The sequence below is a fragment of the Heterodontus francisci genome, chromosome 32, assembly GCF_036365525.1.
Source record: "Heterodontus francisci isolate sHetFra1 chromosome 32, sHetFra1.hap1, whole genome shotgun sequence".
In the NCBI taxonomy this organism is placed as follows: Eukaryota; Metazoa; Chordata; class Chondrichthyes; order Heterodontiformes; family Heterodontidae; genus Heterodontus; species Heterodontus francisci.
Genome location: NC_090402.1, coordinates 13,274,813 through 13,296,757, shown reverse-complemented (window position 1 = coordinate 13,296,757; position 21,945 = coordinate 13,274,813). Strand labels below are relative to the sequence as shown.

Here is a 21,945-nt window from a genome sequence, read left to right as displayed (position 1 = left end):
GTCTTGACAGGGTGGATGTGGAAAGGATGTTTCCCCTTGTGGGAGAATCTAGAACTAGGGGTCAATATTTAAAAATAAGGGGTCGCCCTTTAAGACAGAGATGAGGAGATATTTTTTCTCTGAGTGTCATGAGTCTTTGGAATTCTCTTTGAATATATTTAAGGCAGAGGTAGATAGATTTTTGACAAGCAAGGGGGTGGAAGGTTATTGGGAGTAGGTGGAAATGTAGAGTAATCAGTTCAGCCATGAACCTACTGAATGGTGAAGCAGGCTCGAAGGGCCGAGTGGCCTTCTCCTGCTCCTAATTTTTATGTTCGTACATATGTTCGTTTGTCCACCCTCCTCAGTTGGGAACTGAACACAGCTGCCTCCGTCTCCAGCACCTCCTCCTGCACACTAGTGCCGTGCTCCTCACCCAGTACCACTCTAAACATGCACAAGGACCCAGTGAAGTGAGTGTATCTGCGCTGGTGGATAGCACGCATGTTAGGTGGGATGGTGCTTCCTAGGATCCTAGCTGGTCAGCTTGGGCCAGAGAGGGAGTTGGTCTCCTTGGCTTGATGTGTGCACCTGTGGGAGACACAAGTACAGATCACAAGAGCTAGCCTTGGAGAGCAGAAGCCTCTGCAGTGCTGAAGCTTCCCAATGCCACTCTGTTCGGGACGCTGTCAGATAGGGTGGAGTGCATTGCATTCCCTTAATGAGTGCATTTCTTTGTCTAATCACTATCTCCACCATGAGTGCTCATTTCGCCAGGGTCAACTTCCTCATGATCTGTGAATCTGGCTATTTCCATCACTCTATCCTCCAGTGCTGTGACGATCTGAAGGTAGGGTACCCCTCCACCTGTTTGGGCCCTCTCTTGGGCATTATATACCCATTTCTCCCGCAAGGACGAGAGTGAGCATTATAAGGCACTGCTGTCCTCTATGCCCAATGACAGTTGCTCCAATTCATTTGGGGGTGGTTGCATGTCTCAGTGCTGGCAGGTCCTCAGCAGCACTATAGTTCAGAGTCAATCTGAGGGTTCAGTAAATGGTTTTTGCATATAGCCCCTTCCATGTTCAGGAGAAGCATGTGCCCTAAGGGTCCTCAGCTGGTGTGTCTGCTGGAGGGAGAATATCCAGAGACCTGTCCTGAGGGTTGGGGGTAGCCTTGCCAGAGCATATCAGGTCCTTGAACCTTTTCCTGCACTGGATCCAGGTTCTTCTCACCGCATTTCTGCCACTGACAGTGGCTGTGATGTCCATCCTTGGCTGCTTGGTCTGTGTGGGTGGCTTCCTCCTGCCACCCTCTGAGAACAGAACCACCCTCCTCTCCCTCATGGCCTCCAGCTTCACCTCCAGGTCAGCATCTGGAAAACGACAGGCTGCCCTGCCCCAGGGTTCCAGGCCTCTGGCTCTCCTGAGACATCATGGAAATGAAAACTTCAGACTGACGTTTTCTGTGAACCTTCACTCCGCAGTCACAGCAATGAAACGGCAGCCATAGTAATGGTTGCCATGGTGAGTTTAAATCGGGCTGGCACTTAAGTTGACCCGCTTCCGTTCCTGCACCCGCAGCCGTTAATTGGCCACCAAACCTGTCTCCATAGCAATTAACTGGCTGCCTGTGGAACTCGAGGCTCATTTCTGCTTCCCCCCAGGGGCGGGGTCCACCACCGCAAAGATCCAGCTGAGTGTTGACAGGCTATCTGACCATGTCAAATATCACAGCAGAGACTGATCCTACCACCCACATGTGGCTGGATTTTCGAAGCCCAAAGAGGGGAGGCCAGAAAAATCACCATGGGACAGCGGCATGCCGATTTGCCAGCATCTTTTCACTTCTGGGACATTTTCAAAGAGGCCGCGTCAGAGACGCCATATCCAATTAAGGGAAGTAAGGGCAAGAAATTCTGGAACCACTCAGCAGGTCTGGCAGCATCTGCGGAAAGAAATTTTTCCACAGATGCTGCCAGACCTGCTGAGTGGTTCCAGCATTTCTTGTTTTTATTTCAGATTTCCAGCATCCGCAGTATATTGCTTTTCGGGAAGTAAGGGGCCTATTAAGGCCACTCTTCCATGCCAACTATAGTCGACAGGCAGACTCCGCCCCCCCCCCCCCCCACATTGGCCAAAACATGACCAGTGAAAGGAGACGGCTTCCCAGTGGCAGACTGGGGGCCAGCGCTTTATATCACTTTAACAACACAACCCCACACCCCCCAACCAACCCCCCCAGCCGACTTACAAATGGCTACAGGTGCAGCTGACCTTTGGAGGGTTCAACATCCTGGGGGTTACCACTGACCAGAAACTGAACTGGAATAACCATATAAATACCGTGGCTACAAGAGCAGGTCTGAGGCTAGGAATCCTGTGGCAAGTAACTCACCTCCTGACTCCCCAAAGCCTGTCCACCATCTACAAGGCACAAGTCAGGAGTGTGATGGAATACTCTCCACTTGCCTGGATGGGTGCAGCTCCAACAACACTCAAGGAGTTCAACATCATCCAGGACAAAGCAGCCTGCTTGATTGGTACACCATTCACAAACATTCACTCCCTCCACCACCGATGCACAGTGGCAGCAGTGTGTACCATCTGCAAGATGCACTGCAGCAACTCACCAAGGCTCCTTAGACAGCAGTTTCCAAACCCGCAACCTCTACCACCTAGAAAGACAAGGGCAGCAGATGCATAGGAACACCACCACCTGCAAGTTCTCCTGCAAGCCACATCATCCTGACGGAGCTATATCGCCATTCCTTCACAGTTGCTGGGTTAAAATCCTGGAACACCCTTCCTAACAGCACTGTGGGTGTACCTAACCCACATGGTCTGCAGCGGTTCAAGATGGCAGCTCACCACCACCTTCTCAAGGGCAATTAGAGTCATAGTCATAGAGTCATACAGCACAGAAACTGGCCCTTCGGCCCATCGTATCCATGCTGGCCATCAAGCACTTCTCTATTCTAATCCCATTTTCCAACATTTGGCCCATAGCCTTGTATGCTATGGCGTTTCAAGTGCTCATCTAAATACTTCTTAAATGTTGAGGGTTCCTGCCTCTACCAGCCCTTCAGGCAGTTTGCTCCAGATTCCAACCACCCGCTGGGTGAAAAAAAATTCCTTAAACCTCCTGCCCTTTCCCTTAAATCTATGCCCCCTGGTTATTGACACCTCTGCTAAGGGAAAATGTTTCTTCCTATCTACCCTATCTATGCCCCTCATAATTTTGGATACCTCAATCAGGTCCCCCCTCAGCCTTCTCTGCTCTAAGGAAAACAACCCGAGTCAATCCAGTCTCTTTTCATAGCTGAAATGCTCCAGCCCAGGCAACATCCTGGTGAATCTCCTCTGCACCCTCTCCAGTGCAATCACATCCTTCCTATGGTGACCAGAACTGTACACAGTACTCCAGCTGTGGCCTAACTAGCATTTTATACAGCTCCATCATAACTTCCCTGCTCTTATATTCTATGCCTTGTCTGATAAAGGCAAGTATCTCATATGCCTTCCTAACCACCTTATCTACCTGTGCTGCTGCCTTCAGTGATCTATGGACAAGTACACCAAGGTCCCTCTGACCCTCTGTACTTCCTAGGGTCCTACCACCCATTGCATATTCCCTTGACTTGTTAGTCCTCTCAAAATGCATCACCTCACACTTCTCAAGATTAAATTCCATTTGCCACTGCTCTGCCCATCTTACCAGGCCATCTATATCGTCCTGTAATCTAAGGCTTTCCTCCTCACTATCTACGACACCACCAATTTTCATATCATCTGCGAACTTACTGATCATATCTCCTATATTGACGTCTAAATCATTAATGTACACTACAAACAGCAAGGGTCCCAGCACCGATCCCTGCGGTACACCACTGGCTTCCAATCACAGAAACAACCCTTGACCATCACCCTCTGCCTCCTGCCACTAAGCCAATTTTGGATCCATTTTGCCAAATTGCCCTGGATCCCATGGGCTCTTACCTTCTTAACCAATCTCCCATGCGGGATCTTATCAAAAGCCTGACTGAAGTCCATGTAGACGACATCAACTGCTTTACCCTCATCTACACATCTGGTCACCTCCTCGAAAAATTCAATCAAGTTTGTTAGACACGATCTCCCCCTGACAAAACCATGCTGACTATCCTTGATTAATCCCTGCCTCTCCAAGTGGAGATTAATCCTGTCCTTCAGAATTTTTTCCAATAATTTCCCTACCATTGATGTTAGACTCACTGGCCTGCAATTACCTGGTTTATCCCTGCTACCCTTCTTGAATAATGGTACCACATACGCTGTCCTCCAGTCTTCTGGTACCTCTTCTCTGGCCAGAGAGGATTTGAAAATTTGTGTCAGAGCCCCTGCTATGTCCTCCCTTGCCTCACATAACAGCCTGGGATACATCTCATCTGGGTCTGGGGATTTATCAACTTTTAAGCCCGCTAAAACTGCTAATACCTCCTCCCTTTCAGTGCTACTTTGTTCGAGTATATCACAATCCTCCTCCATGATCTCTACACCTACATTGTCCTTCTCCATACTGATCACAGATGAAAAGTAATCATTTAAAACCTCATCTAGGGATGGACAATAAATGCTGGCCTAGCCAGTGACGCCCACATCCCATGAATGAATAAAAAAAAGCAATGGCAATCTGACAGCTGTGCCAATTTAATTTCAACAATTTTAAAAGTGTTCAGAGGGCATCTCCATCTTGAGGCACTTTCTCTCTCCCTTACCTGAACCAACAGTATGCAGCTCTTTCACTGCTGGAAGGCCTCCTACTGGCCCTCCGGATTTAGAAGCCCACCTGCCATCCTTAATTGGACGGCGAGCACACCCTCTGACTCTTATGTGACCTTTCGTTCAAAAATTGCGGCGTTTATGTCACTGACTGGTTTTCACCCTTCCCTAGACCAGCAATGCAGGCATCAACTGTAGTGTATTAGGAACAGCAGTAAGCCACTCAGCCCCTCGAGCCTATTCCACCATCAATTGGATCATGGCTGACCTGCATCTCAACTCCCTTTCCCCACCTTTGCTATATATCCTCTGATACCCTTGCTTAACAAAAATCTACTGATCTCAGCTTTTTTTCAATTTACCCAACACTCACAGCCTTTTGGGGGGAAAGAGTTCTAGATTTTCATTACTCATTGATTTAAAAGGAGATTCCTGATCTCACTCCTAAATAGCCTAGCTCTAATTTTAAGATTATGACCGCTTGTTCTGAATTTCTTCATCAAAGGAAAGGTTTTCACTGGATTTACCCTGTCAAATGCCTTTGCCATTTTAAAAACGTGGATTTAATCACCCCACAATATTCTAAACTCAAAGGAATACAAACCACATCTATGCCAGCTGTTAAGCTCTGGTATAATTTCAGTGTACCTGCACTGTACCTCTTCCAAGGCCAATATATCTTCCCTGAGGTGTGCTGCCTAAAGTTCTTGTTGCAGCTGGGTAATAATACTACACATACCATAAGTAAACAATCTAATCAAATCAGTGTGGCCCCAAAAATTAGCAGGACAAAATCTTGGTATAACTGCCAAAATGACACCCGCTAGTGAACTCCACCACTGCCCCTGTCAGAGTCTGTAGGGTTGCCCAGCCCCCATGCATGACCCATCAATTTTGAGAATTGACAAAAATGAACCATCCAGGCCACTTGTCTAACTTGGACCTGCCTCTCACCAGTAGGATCTACTTCCTCCGATCTGGGCGTGCCAATCTCCAGTATTATACTGGGTGATCTAAGAGTCAGGGTGGAGGGAACTAATTGTGCAGGGAGTTCCCTATCCACAACTACTTTGTAAGACAGGTGGACATTCTTCCCCTTACAAGGATGCAAGAAAATCTGCGAAACTGCAGAGACCTTGCACAATCACGTCCCTGCCATTTTACAGTTACATTTTTCAACAACTTATGGCAGGTGCCTGACAAACCCAATGGATTTTCAGGACCTGTGTCTGTGCCAATGGTGCATGGACATTTTTCTTTTTTGTGAAGATTCTTTTCACCTGGGCAGTTACGATGAATTTTGACATTAAAACTAAAGGAAAATTTGAAAAACAAAAACACTTCTCAGCAGTAACAGCAGAAATTCTCTGACTAGGTTCCAATCTCAGAGTCATACAACACTGAAACAGGTCCTTCGGCCCACCGAGTCTGTGCCGACCAACAACTACCCATTTATACTAATCCTACATCATTGAGAATAATATGGCAATTAAGTTAGAAAAAGTTTCCAGAGTGTGGTGTGAAAGGTACTGGGTCAAGACTAGTGAATTTAGCCTTTGAATCAGTGACTGGTTGCATGGCTGGTTAGGTAATTCAACTACTGCATTCCAACATGAAGTGGCAACTTTATAATACTGAAAGTTTCTGGTACAGGATTTTTTAAATTGCCCCAACATTTGAGTCATAAGTATTAAATCTTTTGTTTTTTCCCCTATCGTAGCCTATGAATTCAAAAATAAAATATTTAACCTCTGCAATCTTTCCTTTACTCCACACTAGTCAAGACTACCATTTACTACTTCTGGGTTCTAAATCTCTGCTGACACAGTTATCCTTGTTAAACGTTTAATGCTCTAGTGTACTGTAATTCCCAAATCCCTTCCCCTTTCTCTCCAGGTTGACCTATGGCTCAGAGTAGACCTGTTCCCACACACAACTCTCTGTCCAATTTTTCCTCACTTTTTTTAGGAAGGTACAAGCAACTGCTAACATTACAGCTTCTGCCTCAACATCTTACACTCAAATCAAAAGGGCTTTTGTCAGGAATATCATACTCACTACATAAACTATTGATATATCTTATTGATTTTAAATGCATGTCTTAAGATGTAATTGAGATGAAAACTTTATAACTGTATTTCCAATCTTAATTTTTATAACTTATTCTAAACTTATTTTACCAGTTTTTCCAGCAGTTTCGAACCAGGGCTGCTTTCTATACCTATGGGAATGAACTTACAATTCATATTTTGGTAGTGCGGGAAGGGTGCAAGATAGCAGTAAAATTCTACACTAAATCAAAGTTTAAATGAAGAGAAATGACTTTTATGTTCCCATCAATAGACAAGGACCCGATTTGCTGAGAAGCGAAAATTGTTGAGGGAAAAATATGTTTGTAATTCTCTTACCCGATTTCATTGAGGTACATGAACAGTTCAAGGGCCGAGCTGTGAGTGGTCTTGTCACCCATGTTGGTGACCTTGACAGGGACACCTGCAGCAGAGCAAAAAGGGAAAGTATTTCAAGGCAAAGAATTTCTAACTTCAATGGCTGGTGCATTAAATGGGGCTGACATATATGAACTATGAATACACTGTAGTAACTAAGAGCACAGTGGGCCTTGGCTGAGGAAGCTGCATCAAGAGGCATAAAAACTCCTTTCTTTTTGGCCGTGAAATCATGGCCAAGCCCTTTACTAATTAAATTTCACACTTCAGCATTGTGTATGCCACAGCACCTTCTGTCCCACCAGTACCTCATGCAGGCTGGACAAATGAGCGAATAGAATGGGCTTTTTCAGGCTGATAAATGGAGGGGAGCGCACACTGCACGGTCGGCATGCACACATGCTCCACATTATCCTGCCCTACAAAGGTGAATGTCTGTAGTAGTCCATCAAGGGGAATAACCCCATGAATTAATCATTGCCCAAAACAGGAAAAAAAAGGAGATGTCATTGGCCTTCTTATTAGCTGCACGAAATGAGCAATAAATGAAACAGGAAGCAGTTGGGGGTGTGGAAGGAGGAGAAGCAGAAAGCCAGTCTCTAATCTCCTTCACATCCATCTGTCTACCTTATTAGCATATAGCACAGCAATCAGTTGCCAATCAGAGTAAAATAGCCTTTTTAGCCTTTTCTCTATAAAATGTAAGCTCCACATTAATGATTACTAAACCCCGACAAATTTTTGCGCCTGTTGTATTGTCCACTCTCCACTCAGTCTCGTGAGCACCAACATAGTCATCCTATTGTCCAAAAAGCTACTTAAGTCTGAAAATAGTTAATAATTAGATTAAAACTTCAAATAAATTAACTCTAAGATGAATAGTTATAGCAGGGGGGCTTAGTCCACTACAGCCATTAAAATGTATTAGATTTTGGGGCATCTATTCCCAGACACAAAAGACGTTAACATAATAGTGCTGTAGAAAAGCAATGCATTGCTTTTCTGAAATAAAAACACAATAAAAAGCAGTGTTAAAAGGAAAAGCTTAAAAATGTAACACTTTCAAGATGTATTTCCATTTGTGTTTCATATCAGCAGCAGATTTACTTAACTATTCCGAAAGTATAAATTTCAAAATTAATACTCTCGGTTTTAGTCATAAGGATATACTTAATGACAATACAATCCCTATCGCTTATACTGGATGTATTGTGTCAAAGCCATTTTCACCAATATACACAGTGGATGTTGCAACCCAAGAAAGCCCCTGCGATAACTGGAGGACCTTGGCTCTGATGCTATGTGAAAAAGGTCTGGGCTGGGGTACTCAAACCCATGTAAGAGTGTCAGGACAGGGATGCAGAGCAACTACGAGCTCAATAAGCGTCAGAGCTGGGGGTCCTCAAGCCTATTTGAAAGCATTGGAACAATGCGAAGAGCTCAACAAGCGCAATGGCCAGGGCCTGGAGCAACAATGAGGAATTCAAGCATCGGAGCCCGAATCCTCAAACTTGCGTGAAAGCACTGGGACAAGGACAAGGAGTTCAACAAGCTGGCAAGAAGGGCTCACAGGAGTTCTAGCGTCAGAGGGCAAGTTAAACAGAGTCTGATCTCTCATTTTGGTTTATAATATGTTAATTTTAATTTGTGACACAAAATAGGGAATAACCAGAATGGTAAAGGGTTTGTGCAAACAGCTGCTTGAAATGCCCGGAATGAGCTGGTGTGCATAATATAGATGAAGTGGCGTCATTGTAATTGACACCAATGGCAATAGCAAAAGGTCAGCACATTTGCTTGATAGAGGCAGCTCTCCTGGATAAGCGGAGATGATGTAAGTGGTGGGGACTGTAATTGCAGTGGTGATGTAGCCAAGGGCAAGTCCTCTGCTCATTTCTCCATGCCTCATAGTCCTGCGCTTTCTTCTTCAGTTGTTCGTAAGAGCCTTCCATTTTTTAACTTCCGTGAGAAATAAGCAATATAACTAGGGAAAAAGTACATGATGTGGTCTGTAATTGTAAACACAATAATCCTCCTTTACTGAAAGTTACAAGTTTATTTATACGGTCTTTTGTTTCAAACTCTGCTCTTTGACTCTTGAATCCTCAGTGCTTCGCAGTCGTCTCTCCAAGACAATGAAAAACTAATTATAATCTTTCTATTCTGATGAAACGTTATTGACCTGAAACATTAACTCTGTTTCTCTCTCCACAGATGCTGCTTGACCAGCTGAATATTTGCAGCATTTTCTATTTTTATTTCAGATTTCCAGCATCTGCAGTACTTTGCGTTTGAAAAACTATGTTAGAGTTACAGTGAAATCCCTTTAGAACTCACTAGCATGATTAAAACGCTGCTAAAATCCAATAATATGTAGACTGGAAAGATACAAAGCACTATTATGATGCGCTAAAAATAGTATTGCTCCAAGAATACCAATATTGCAACTTGGAAGAGGGAAAATGATGACATGTTCATCACCGACGAGGCTGAGAATATGCAGAGATGGCATTATCACCCATGACCTACTGAACAGACGACTCATTGTGCCACTGGATTTGTCCAGAGTCACACACTAACCAAAATATAATTGACGAGATTCTCCACAATTACTGAGGCTAATGAAAATATCAAGGCAATGAAGGCTGGTAAAGCCTCAGGACAAGACAGGATTCCTCAGTGCAGTTGATAGCTCACTGATCAGCTACATAAATTCTTTAAAATCATTTGACACCACCTCAAGATCTAAAACATGTGACAGTGGCCATCACCTACAAGCAAATGAGCAGTTACAATAACTATTGCTGAATTTCATCTGTTTCAGTGGCTAGGAAGACACTCAGATTGTTCCTCAAGCATTCACTTGAAAGCGTGGTTCTCTTAAGTTTTCGCACAACCACAAACTTGGATTCAGAACAAACTGCACCACCACTGACATGGTTTTATTGCTTAGCAGATTGAAGAGAAATGTATAAAGTAGCATAAGGAACTTTACATGGTCTTCAGTAATCTGATCAAAACCTTTGAGACAGTCAACCAACTAGGTCTGTGTAAACTATTTTCCAGATTGTGTAGTGATAGAATGCATGGTAGAACCAGTGTGACGGAGGGCTGTCCAATCCTTTTGTTATTAGCAATGGAGTTGAACAAGGATGCATACTTGCACTGAGCTTCTTTAGCCTCTTCTTTGCGGCTAGATGATCTAAGAAGTTAAATGTGGATATTTCCATACCTTTCCGCACATCCAGCAAGCTGTTCAACTTGAGTAAAACATAAGTCTCAACAGCATCACAGAGGAAGCTATCTTCAGCAGTAAACAACTGCGGCTTTATCACATGGGTGAAGAAAATATAAGTCCCGCTAGAAGTTCTACACCAAACCGACAATTATCATTGGCAATGCTGAACTAACGTGGTCGACAAGTTCACATATATGGATAGTATGTTGTTAAATGATACGTCACTCATATCAGAAAAGTCAGCTTTGCGTTCAGAAGACTGATAAACATGTCTTACACCAGCAGAAGATCAAGCTCACCAACTGAAGTGAAAGTGTACAGACCTGTTGTTATTGCCAGCCTTCTAACTCCCAAGATCTATTCTGTGCGTCAGGTGTCAGGACGAGTACTCAAGATTATTAGTGTCGAGTCCATGCTAGATTGGTCATGTCATCTATATGGAAGACTTCAGCAATTTGAAAACAAGCTGGAAAAGGGCAAGTGGAAGATAGAGACGCAAGGACATGCTCAAGCATGACCTCACATTAATATCAATAGTCAAGAAAATCTGTTTGTTGCATGGGTTAGTGGCTTGCTAGCCAGTAGAAGTAACAGCATTTTAATCTCATGGAGGATAAAGCAAAAGCATCTGGTTCTTTGGAACAAAAGTGGAGCGTGTTTCAGTGGGAGAGTATATAAGAAACAATGATCACAATATCAATAGGTTTAGAGTAGTTATGGAAATGGACAATGTGAAGATACTCAACTGGAAGAGGGCTTAACTCAGTGAGATGAAAAAGAATCTATCCTAAGTGGATTGGAATCAAAGATTGGCAAATAAAATAGTAAATGATCAAGGAGAAATGGTTCACATACAGACTAAACACATTCCTATGAAGAGGAAAGGAAGGGCATCCAAAGTTAGAGCTCCCTGGATGACCAAAAGAAATTTAGATTAAAATCGAACAGAAAAAGACTTATGATAAATGTCAGGTCCAGAATACAGTAGAGAATCAAGCAAAAAACAAAGTGAAGAGGAGAAATAAAAATGGAAATAAGAGGGGCCAAAAGTGCAAGAGAAAATATTAACAGTTAATATAAAGAAGAAAACTTAAAGCCTTTTATAAATATATAAAGAGTAAAAGGATAGTCAAAGGAATGGTGAGGTGGATTAGGTAGCAAAAATCATCATCTTATGGAGGCAGAGAGCATGGCTGAGGTATTATTCCCAAAAGAGGTTGCTGCCAATGTCGCAGTAGAAGAGGAATGGGTAAAAAAAAAATGGATAAAATAAAGAGGTACTTAAGATCGGCAGTACTCTACTGTAGAAAAGCCACCAGGTGCCAATGGGATGCATCCTAGTTTGCTGAGGGAAGAAAAGGTGGAAATAACAAAGGCTTAAGTGACAATCTTTCAATCCTCCTTGGATATGGGAGTGCTGCCAGAGAACTAAAGGGGTGAAAATGTTATAACTGTATTCAAAAAAGGAGAGGGGGATAAACTCAGTGACTACAGCAGTGGTGGGGAATATGCTAGAGACCATAATCCAGGAGAAAATCAACTGACGCTTGGAAAAACGGGGCTGGATTGTATAAGCTCGCTGCTGATCTCTTGGATTTTTGGCAATATTCAGCAGCTAATTTAAATGGGCAGGGCAGACCACACCACCCCCCCCGTCCACCCCGATGACGTGAAGTGGGTGGGTGGTCCATCGCTGGCAACAGCATCAGGCGCCACTGCGCAGGCATCAACACCATTTTTAAAGGGCTTCAAGCCTTAAATTCCAATTAAAATTTTTTAAGAGATATGGAATTAAAATTTACTTTAAAAAATTAAATAAATGTTTCCTCTACCACCCTCCCAATAACCATACAATTCATTCCTTGCCCTCTCCCCCCACAAAATACTTACCTTGTGTATCTGACCTCTCCCCCACCAAAGTTCAGAAACTTTTAACTTTACCCCTTCCCACCATCCCCTACACCAAACAGATTAGTTTGACTGCGGTCCCCCATCCCCACCTGCACTGAAATATTTACCTGCTTCCCCCTCCCCACCAGTGTCCCGCATCACATCTCCAAACAGATATCTGAAGGCCCGTGAGTGCTGGCCACTGGCAGCAATATCACTGTGGAACAGACGGCGGAACGGGTAGGTACGTAATTTATTTATTTTAACAAATTAACATTTAGATTTGGCTCTTGTCGCTGAGCGGCGGGGGGGGGGGACCGCCTGTGGCCTCGCCGCCGCCGGCAATATTGGGCCGGGCCTTCCTGCCGCCGAGGCCAGTAGTGGGCCTCTCCCAGAGGCATTTTCCGCACGCTCCCCCCACCCCCAACCAACCAACCCTCCGACATCGGGGAGGCAATAAAATACAGCCCATGGGTTAATCAATAGAAGCCAACACAGATTTGTTAATGGCAAACAGTGTCTGACAAACTTGTTTGAGCTCTGCGATGCAACAATGGAAAGGGTTGATGAAGGCAGTGCAGCTGATGTGTGGCTGCATTTTTAGGGCCTGATGCGGCGAGCACGGAGGCAGGCGGCCACATAAATTCATGCCGCCAGCAGATTTGCCGCTCCATCATCCTGGATGGTGTGTAGCCAATTAAGCCAGTTAAAGGCCTATTGTCAGGCCGATCGGAATTTTCTAGTCAGCCTCCAGGCCTCCCGAGTCATTGAGGAACAGCCCAGCTACCTGGAGGCGGCCTCCAAGTAGCAGACCAGGGGCCAGAGCTCCAGGCAGGCTTAAAAGCCTTCCCTGCTTGCTGGGTGTCAATTGAGCCTCAGGCATCCTGTGGAGGGGCATCTGCTCTACAAGGGTGGCCCAGCTGCACAGGCATTTTTTATTTTAAAGGTAAAGTTGGAAAGAGCATGCCTCCATCTTGGGGCAACCTCTCTCTCATTTACCTGAAAAGTCAACCTGCTGCTTCTTGAGTGCTGGAGAACCACCAATTGGCCGTCCAGCTTCAAGAGCCCACCTGCCGTCCTAATTGGACAGCGAGCCTGCCCTCTGGTCATTAACTGGCCAATTCAGGGAAAATCACAGCCGGGTGACTGTTCCCCACACAGTGGGGGCTTGTGACCCCCATATGACGCTGACAGTGGGGTCCCAAAGCCCACAGGGAATATGCTGCCCGTGGTGCACATGGACTTTCAAAAGGCATTTGATTATGTGCCACATAAGAGATTTTTTAGAAAAACTGAAGCCCATTGCAGCATGGATATGAAATTGGCTGAGAGACAGAAAGCAGAGTGTAGTAGTGAACGGTTGTTTTTCAATCCTAAGGATTAGGAGGGAAGTGTGCAATGATCTCCTCCAGGGATCAGTTTTAGGATCTCTGGCCTTTTTAATATATAATAATGACCTTAGACTTGGGCACGTAGAGCACAGTTTCAAAGTTTGCAGATGACATGAAACTCAGAAATGTAGTAAACAATGAGAAAGATAGTAGCAGACTTCAGGAGGATGTAGACTAGTGAAATGGGCAGACATATAATAGATGACATTTAATGCAGAGTGTGTGAAGTGAAACAATGTGGAAGGAAGAATGAGGAGAGGCTATATAAATTAAATGGCCCAATTTTAAAGTGTTTGAAAGAACAGAGACCTGGGGGTTCACATATATAATCTTTGAAGGTGGTAGCACAAGTTGATAAGGATAGTGAAAAAGCATATGGGATCATTGACCTTCTAAATAGACGCACAAAGTACAAAAGCAAGGAAGTTATGCCAAACCTTCATAAATCACTGGTTAGTCCTCAGCTGGAGTACGGTGTCCAATTGTGGGCAACACACTATATGCTATATAAATGCAAACTGCAGTTGTTTTTATGAATTTTAATGGACAGAAAATCATGGGCAGTGCAATGCTGAAAGTTCTAATTAACACTCCTAGCAGGCAAATATCCATGCCATTGTTAGTTGGTTCTTCAGTGAAAGAGATACAAAGCTATTTTGGATCTTGCAATTTTGAAGTTTATTATAGTCTGACTGCTTCTTGGTTATAATCATCTCTTCCTCTATTACCTATCCTCATCCCAAAATGAAAAAAACTTACCAAAATGAAAAAAAACTTACCATTTTTGAACTCAATCTCCAATTCGTCAGGAGTGCTTGAAGACTTCGCTGGGTCAACGGTCATCATAAACATACCATCTGGTGCATGATTCTGTCAGGTTAATGAAAAAAACAAAAACAGTTCAACTTCTGATAGTAAAGCATATTTGTACTTCTTATCAGGCCTCTAAAATTACTGTTCTGTAGCTTGATATTAGGTGGTGCCTGAGCAATCCTTATGAAGGAAGGGCGTTGACTCTTTCTCGGTTTATTTTCCTACTTTCTTCCTCTATGGAAGACAACACAAACTCATTTGGTTTATTCAATAATATGCATCTTCATAACAAAAGCAAAAATATGTCCATTCCCCAATACGGAGATCCTGCAACTCGATGAGGGCTGATTGCAAAGGAAAATCATGCTGAATTCCTTACTTAAAATAATTTCCCACCTGCTCCAGATCGCCCACTACCACCCCCCCCCCACACCCACTCCATCCCCTCCCCACCTCTGCCATTTGCAGTAATACATTTTGTCCTTAAAAAGATAGTTGAAAGGTAGGTGCCCATTGGTGGTTTTGCACTATAATTTTACTTAATTCAGCATTCATTTTCTGAAGTCAAAGCACAGCTCAGATAGAATGAATTTTAGTTTGTGAAAAAAAACGTAGAATTTTTCCAATTCACTTGCTTTGCAATTTAATGGAAGAATTCTAACTGTTAGTTTTCAAGTAACTATTTTGTGAAAATTTGAGTACAAATCTAATCATTTATTTTGCAGTGCTTAAAATGGATTTCTAAACTGGAATTTGCTGCATTCTCAGTTTTATGTGCTAAGTTGGCTGACTTCACATGGCAATGGGTCTCCAAGTCCTGAGCAGTAACCTAAAGACCAGGTATTGGAACCTTGTAATAATGCAGTTTTATCTACAAGAAGCATCCAATGTACACACATTGGCTGGATTTTAAGAGCCCTCCCCTTGCTCCTGGTGGCAAGCTCAAAAAATGGCAGCTCACACGCCGAAGAGCCGCCGCAATCTCCTGCACAGCAGCTCATTTAGATAGCCGGGGCGGCCCGCCCCATCCCCAATCACGTGGAGGGGGCGGGCAGTCCGTCACCGGCAATGGCATCAGCTGCCTGTGCATAGGCGTGGTGCCATTTTTAAAGGGCAAATTTGAATTTTTTAAGTGAACCCCTCCAAAATTTACAAAATAAAATTGTAACGCCCTTTTCCAACCCTCCAATAAAAATTACAGAAAGTATTTGCCCTTCTCTCCACAAAACACTTACCTTTGAATTCTGACCTTCTGCCCACAAGACAGCACAAAGTTGCAAGTTCACCCCTTCCCACCATCCCCTACACTGATGATGCATATTTGACCCCCTCCCCGCCGCAATACAAATCCTAGCTCCTCCTTCTCCTCACCAGTGCCATGCCTGCTTTCCCCAGATGGAGAACCGAAGGCATGGGAGTGCTGGCGATTCAAGGTAAGTTGATTTAAATTTATTCATCTAATTAATTTAAATATTTGAATCCAGGTCCTGTCGCCCAGCGGCAGAGGGGGCCGCCACAGAGCCTCACTGCCACCGGGAGGATCAGGCCGAACGATCTTACGGTCCCTGCCACAGAGCCCGACTTCGTGGGCTTAGTAAAATCCAGCCCACTATTCAGCAGCTTTTCATATCATTTGAGGTGCTATTGTGTTCAAAATAAGACGAAAGCAATGGAACAAAAAGAAGAAAATTATTTTTGTAAGGTATTTACACGCTGTTTTCAGTTTAATTCTCCATACAACATAGGCTCAGCTAATGTTGCTCAGTAACCTACGTATGGTACTGCAGAATGGTGAGATGCAGATTCACATCAACAGACATGAAGCGCTGAAAATCTCAACTTTGCTGTTGAGTAAGAGTAAGCAGAATCTGCAAGTTTCCCCATATAGAAAAAGGCAAAAGCCAGAGGGGAATGTGAAAGAAAGAAAAAGCATGAAAGAGAAGGGAAGGGGGAAAAAAAGAGAGGGAGAAATGAGAGAAAAGAGAAAGAAAAAAAAAAAGAGGAAATAACAACACCCACCAAAGATTGCTCTGCACCTCTTTAGCAGTGAATTTTAAAACAGTACTGTCAAAGTCTCAGCAGAATCCCTGCTCTTTTACTGAGATGGTGTGATTTGGGAAACCTGGAGGAAATAATAATGCACCTTACAAACAACGACAAAAATTGGGAGTTAGGCGGAAGGGGGAACACATATTTTGTTTCATTTACTGGTTGAATCAAATTACTGATATTGTGATCTAGTAACAAATACTTTTTTCCAGTAGAAAAGAAAGTTTTAATAAGTACGAAAGTAGATGCAAGACAAACAATGGATGCAAAATAATAACCCCTCCCAGCCTAAATGAAATTAGGGTAAAAAAATCCAACGTGTTTTTTAAAGAACATACGAATTAGGAGCATGAGTAGGCCACTCGGCCCTTCGATCCAGCTCCGCCATTCAATAAGTTCATGGCTGAACTGATTACTCCACATTTCCACCTACCCCCGATAACCTTCCACCCCCATGCTTATCAAGAATCTAACTACCTCTGCCTTAAAAATATTCAAAGACTCTGCTTCCACAACCTTTTGAGGAAGAGAATTCCAAAGACTCACGAATCTCAGAGAAATAATGCTCCTCATCTCTGTCGAAGAACAAAGAACAGTACAGCAAAGGAACAGGCCATTTGGCCCTCCAAGCCTGCGCAGATCTTGATGCCTGCCTAAACTAACACCTTCTGCACTTCCGGGGCCCATATCCCTCTATTCCCTTCCTATTCATATATTTGTCAAGATATCTCTTAAACGTCGCTATCGTATCTGCTTCCACCACCTCCCCTGGCAGCAAGTTCCAGGCACTCACCACCCTGACTTAAATGGGCGACCCCTTATTTTTAAACAGTGACCCCTAGTTTTAGATTCTCCCACAAGGGGAAACATCTTTTCCACATCCAACCTGTCAAGACCCCTCAGGATCTTACATGTTTCAATCAAATCACCTCTTACTCATCTAAATACCAGTGGATACAAGCCTAGCCTGTCCAATCTTTCCTCGTAAGACAGCCCGCCCATTCGAGGTGTTAGTCTAGTAAACCTTCTCTGTACTGCATCCAATGCATTTACATCTTTCCTTAAATAAGGAGACCAGTACCCAGATGTGGTCTCACCAATGCCCTGTATAGCTGAAGCATAACCTCTCTACTTTTGTATTCATTTCCCCTCACGATAAACGATAACTTTCTATTAGCTTTCCTAATTATGTGCTGTACCTGCATACTAACCTTTTGCGATTCATGCACGAGGACAATCTCAGAGCTCTGCAATCTCTCATCATTTAGGTAATTTGCTTCATTTTTATTCTTCCTGCCAAAGAAGGCAATTTCACACTTTCCCACATTATACTCCATTTGCCAGGTCTTTGCCCCCTCAGTTAACCTATCTATATCCCTTTGTAGCCCCCTTATGTCCTCTTCACAAGTTACTTTCCTATCCATCTTTGTGGCATCAGCATATTTAGCAACTATACCTTTGGTCCCTTCATCTAAGTCATTTATATAAATTGTAAAAAGTTGAGGCCCCAGCACAGATCTCTGTGGCACATCACTCGTTACATCTTGCCAACCAGAAAATGACCCATTTATGCCTAATATCTGTTTCCTGTTAGCTAGCCAATCTTCCATCCATGCCAATATGTTACCCCCTACACCATGAGCTTTAATTTTCTGCAATAACCTTTGATGTGGCACCTTGTCAAATGCCTTCTGGAAATCTAAGTACAATACATCCATTGGTTCCCCTTTATCCACAGCACATGTAACTCCCTCAAAGAACTCCAATAAATTGGTTAAACATGATTTCCCTTTCACAAAACTATGTTGACTCTGCCTGATTATCTTGAATTTTTCTAAATGCCCTGCTGCAACATCTTTAGTTTCTAAAATTTTCCCTAAGACAGATGTTAAGCTAACTGGCCTGTAGTTTCCTGATTTCTGTCTCCCTCCCTTTTTGAATAAAGGAGTTACATTCACGATTTTCCAATCTAACTGAACCTTCCGGAATCTAGGAAATTTTGGAAAATTAAAACTAACGCATCAACTATCTCACTAGCCACTTCTTTTAACACCCTAGGATGAAGTCCACCAGGACCCGGGGACTTGTCAGCCCAGAGCTCCAACAATTTGTTCAGCACCACTTCCCTGGTGATTGTAATTTTCTTGAATTCCTCCGTCCCTTCCATTTCCTGATTTACAGCTAAAACTGGGATGTTACTTTTATCCTCAGTAGTGAAGACCGATGCAAAATATCTGTTCAATTCATCTGCCATCTCCTTATTACCCATTATCAATTCCCCAGACTCACTTCCTGTAGGACCAACGCTCACTTTGTTAACACTTTTCTTTTTAAATTAGCTACAGAAAATCTTACTATCAGTCTTTATATTTCTAGCTAACTTTCTCTCGTACTCTAATTTTACCTTCCTTATCAATCTTTTAGTCATTCTTTGCTGTTTTTTATATTCTCTCCAATTTTCTGACCTGCCTCCCACCTTTGTGCAATTATGGGTTTTTCTTTAAGTTTGATATTATCTTTAACTGTTTTAGTTAACCAGGGATGGTGGGTCCCAACCTTGGAATTTTTCTTTCTCGTTGAAATGTATCTATTTTGTGTATTCTAAAATATCCCCTTCAGTGTTTGTCACTGCATCTCTATGGACCTATCCCTTAACCTGATTTGCCAGTTCACTTTAGCTAACTCTGCTTTCATGCCCTCATAATTGCCCTTATTTAAGTTTAAAATACTAGTTTTGGACCCACTCTTCTCTCCCTCAAACTGAATGTAAAATTTAATCATATTATGATCGCTGCTACCTAGGGGTGCCTTAACTATTAGGTCATTAATTAATCCTATCCCGTTGCACAATACCAGGTCCAGTATAGCCTGCTCTCTGGTTGGCTCCAGAACGAATTGTTCCAAGAAATTATGCCGAAAACATTCTATGTACTCCTCATCTAGGTTACCTCTGCCCATCTGATTTTTCCAGTCTATATGTAGGGTAAGAGCCCCCATAATTATCGCTGCACCTTTCTGACAAGCTGCCATTATTTCTTCCTTTATACCCTGTCCTACAGTGTGGTTAATGTTAGGTGGACTGTACACCACTCCCACAAGTGACTTCTTGCCTTTATGATTTCTCATCTCCACCCAAACTGCTTCTACATCCTGGTCTCCTGAACTTGGGTCATCCCTCTCTGTTGTGCTAATACCATCATTAATTAACAGAGCTACCCCTCCATCTTTTCCTAGCTTCCTGTCCTTTCTAAATGCCAAGTACCCTTCAACATTCAGGTCCCAGTCTATGTCGTCCTGCAGCTATGTCTCTGTAATGGCTATCAGATTGTACTTATTTATTTCTATTTGCGCTCTCAGTTCATCTGTTTTGTTTCAAATGCTACCTGCAATCAGATACAGAGCCTTTAGTTTTGTCCTTTCATTATTTTTGTAATCCCTAACCTTAACTGTTGATTTGCTCTTAGGTTTGTATGCTCTGTCCCTTCCTGTCACAGTCTGTTTGTCATTTCCCATATTAATACATTTCTCTCTTGCCTTGTCTCAACTCCTTGATTTACCATATCCTCCCAAATTTGATCCCTTGCCCCCACTATTCAGTTTAAAACCCTCTCTACTTCCCTAGTTATGCGGCTCACCATAACACCTGCCCCAGCACAGTTCAGGTGTAGATCGCCCCAACGGTACAAACACCATTTTCCCCAGTACTGGCGCCAGTGTTATGAACCGGAACCCACTTCTACCACACCAGTCTTTGAGCCACGCATTAATTTCTCTAATCTTATTTGCCCTATGCCAATTTACACATGACTCAGGTAATAATCCAGAAATTATCTTTGAGGTTCTGCTTCTTAATTTGGCACCTGGTTCCTCATACTGACCATGCAGAACCTCTTTCCTTGTCCTGCCTATGTCGTTGGTACCTACACGGAGCACGACTACTGGATCCTCCCCCTCCCACTGTAAGTTCCTCTCTAGCCCTGCGCAGATGTCCCAGTGGCGCAGTGGTTAGCACCGCAGCCTCACAGCTCCAGCGACCCGGGCTCAATTCTGGGTACTGCCTGTGTGGAGTTTGCAAGTTCTCCGTGTCTGCGTGGGTTTCCTCCGGGTGCTCTGGTTTCCTCCCACATGCCAAAAGACTTTCAGGTTGATAGGTAAATTGGCCATTATAAATTGCCCCTAGTATAGGTAGGTGGTAGGGAAATATAGGGACAGGTGGGGATGTGGTAGGAATATGGAATTAGTGTAGGATCAGTATAAATGGGTGGTTGATGGTCAGCACAGACTCAGTGGGCCGAAGGGCCTGTTTCAGTGCTGTATCTCTAAACTAAACTAAACTAAACAAACACCAGGCAGGCAACACAGCAGTCTGGACTCTCGCTCTTTGCTGCAGAGAACAGTGTCAATCCCCCTAACTATATTGTCCCCTACTACCACAACATTCCTTTTTTCTCCCTCCACTTGAATGGCTTCCTGTACAATGGTCAGGTTGCTCATCCACCCTGCATCCACCACTCTCATCCAAACAAGCTGAAAGAACCTCAAACCTGTTGGACAATTGCAAAGGCTGAGGCTCCTGCACTCCTGCCCTCTGGGTCCCCTTACCTGCCTCAGCTTCAGCCACACTCTCCTGTCCCTGACCACTGACGAAATCAGAAGACTGTATCCTAAGGGGTGTGGCTGCCTCTTGGTACAAAATGTCCAGGTAACTTTCCCCCTCCCTGATGTGTCGTAATGTCTGCAGCTCAGACTCCAGTTCAATGACTCTGCGCCCAAGCCCTTTGAGCCGCAAACACTTACTGCAGATGTGTTTGCCCTGGATCACACTGGCATCCTGGAGCTCCCACATGCTGCAGCCGTAAATCTCTCTGTATTCTTAGGCTACCCATTTTCAAGATACTGTAGCATTGAAAACAGAGAACAAAATTAAAAATATCCCAACTGTGTACTCTGGCCTTTCAGTTCTATTCTTCAACCACAAGCTTATCAGCAGAAACACATATGCACAGTAGAAGGCAGTGGACTAATAACAACTGTCTGTGCATTGATCAAACTGAGCCCAGCTACAAATTTTGCTCCATCAGTTTATGGTTCTTTTTAAATTAAAGCACAAGCATGCTTCTTTAAATGTAGGAGGGGAAATAATTGTTGCTATAATTCTGGTATTACTGCAACTCGAAAACTATACTGTAGCATACCTAGTCATTAGTACATTTGGTGTCAAACAAAAATGTAATTCCTAGCACAGTCTGCTTTAAGAACAGATTAAAAGATTTTTTTTGAAAAACTTTAATCATTAATAACATGATATTATTGGCTCAGAGAACTTTTTCATTCCCTGTAATTTTACTGATAGTACAAAAATAAAAAAGCCTGTCTCA

At 43.4% G+C, this 21,945-nt stretch overlaps 1 protein-coding gene across 2 annotated transcripts in view; it reads right to left on the bottom strand.

Annotated features, from left to right (window-relative positions):
- Positions 1 to 21,945, bottom strand: part of ass1 (argininosuccinate synthase 1) — a 162,548-nt gene that overhangs the window by 61,908 nt on the left and 78,695 nt on the right. For both annotated transcript variants that reach the window (XM_068012270.1, XM_068012268.1), the window contains exons 9-10: positions 14,485 to 14,575; positions 7,148 to 7,232 (exon numbers count right to left, since the gene is read on the bottom strand). In XM_068012270.1, the coding sequence (XP_067868371.1) occupies positions 7,148 to 7,232; positions 14,485 to 14,575 (176 nt within the window). The remainder of the gene's footprint in view (positions 1 to 7,147; positions 7,233 to 14,484; positions 14,576 to 21,945) is intronic.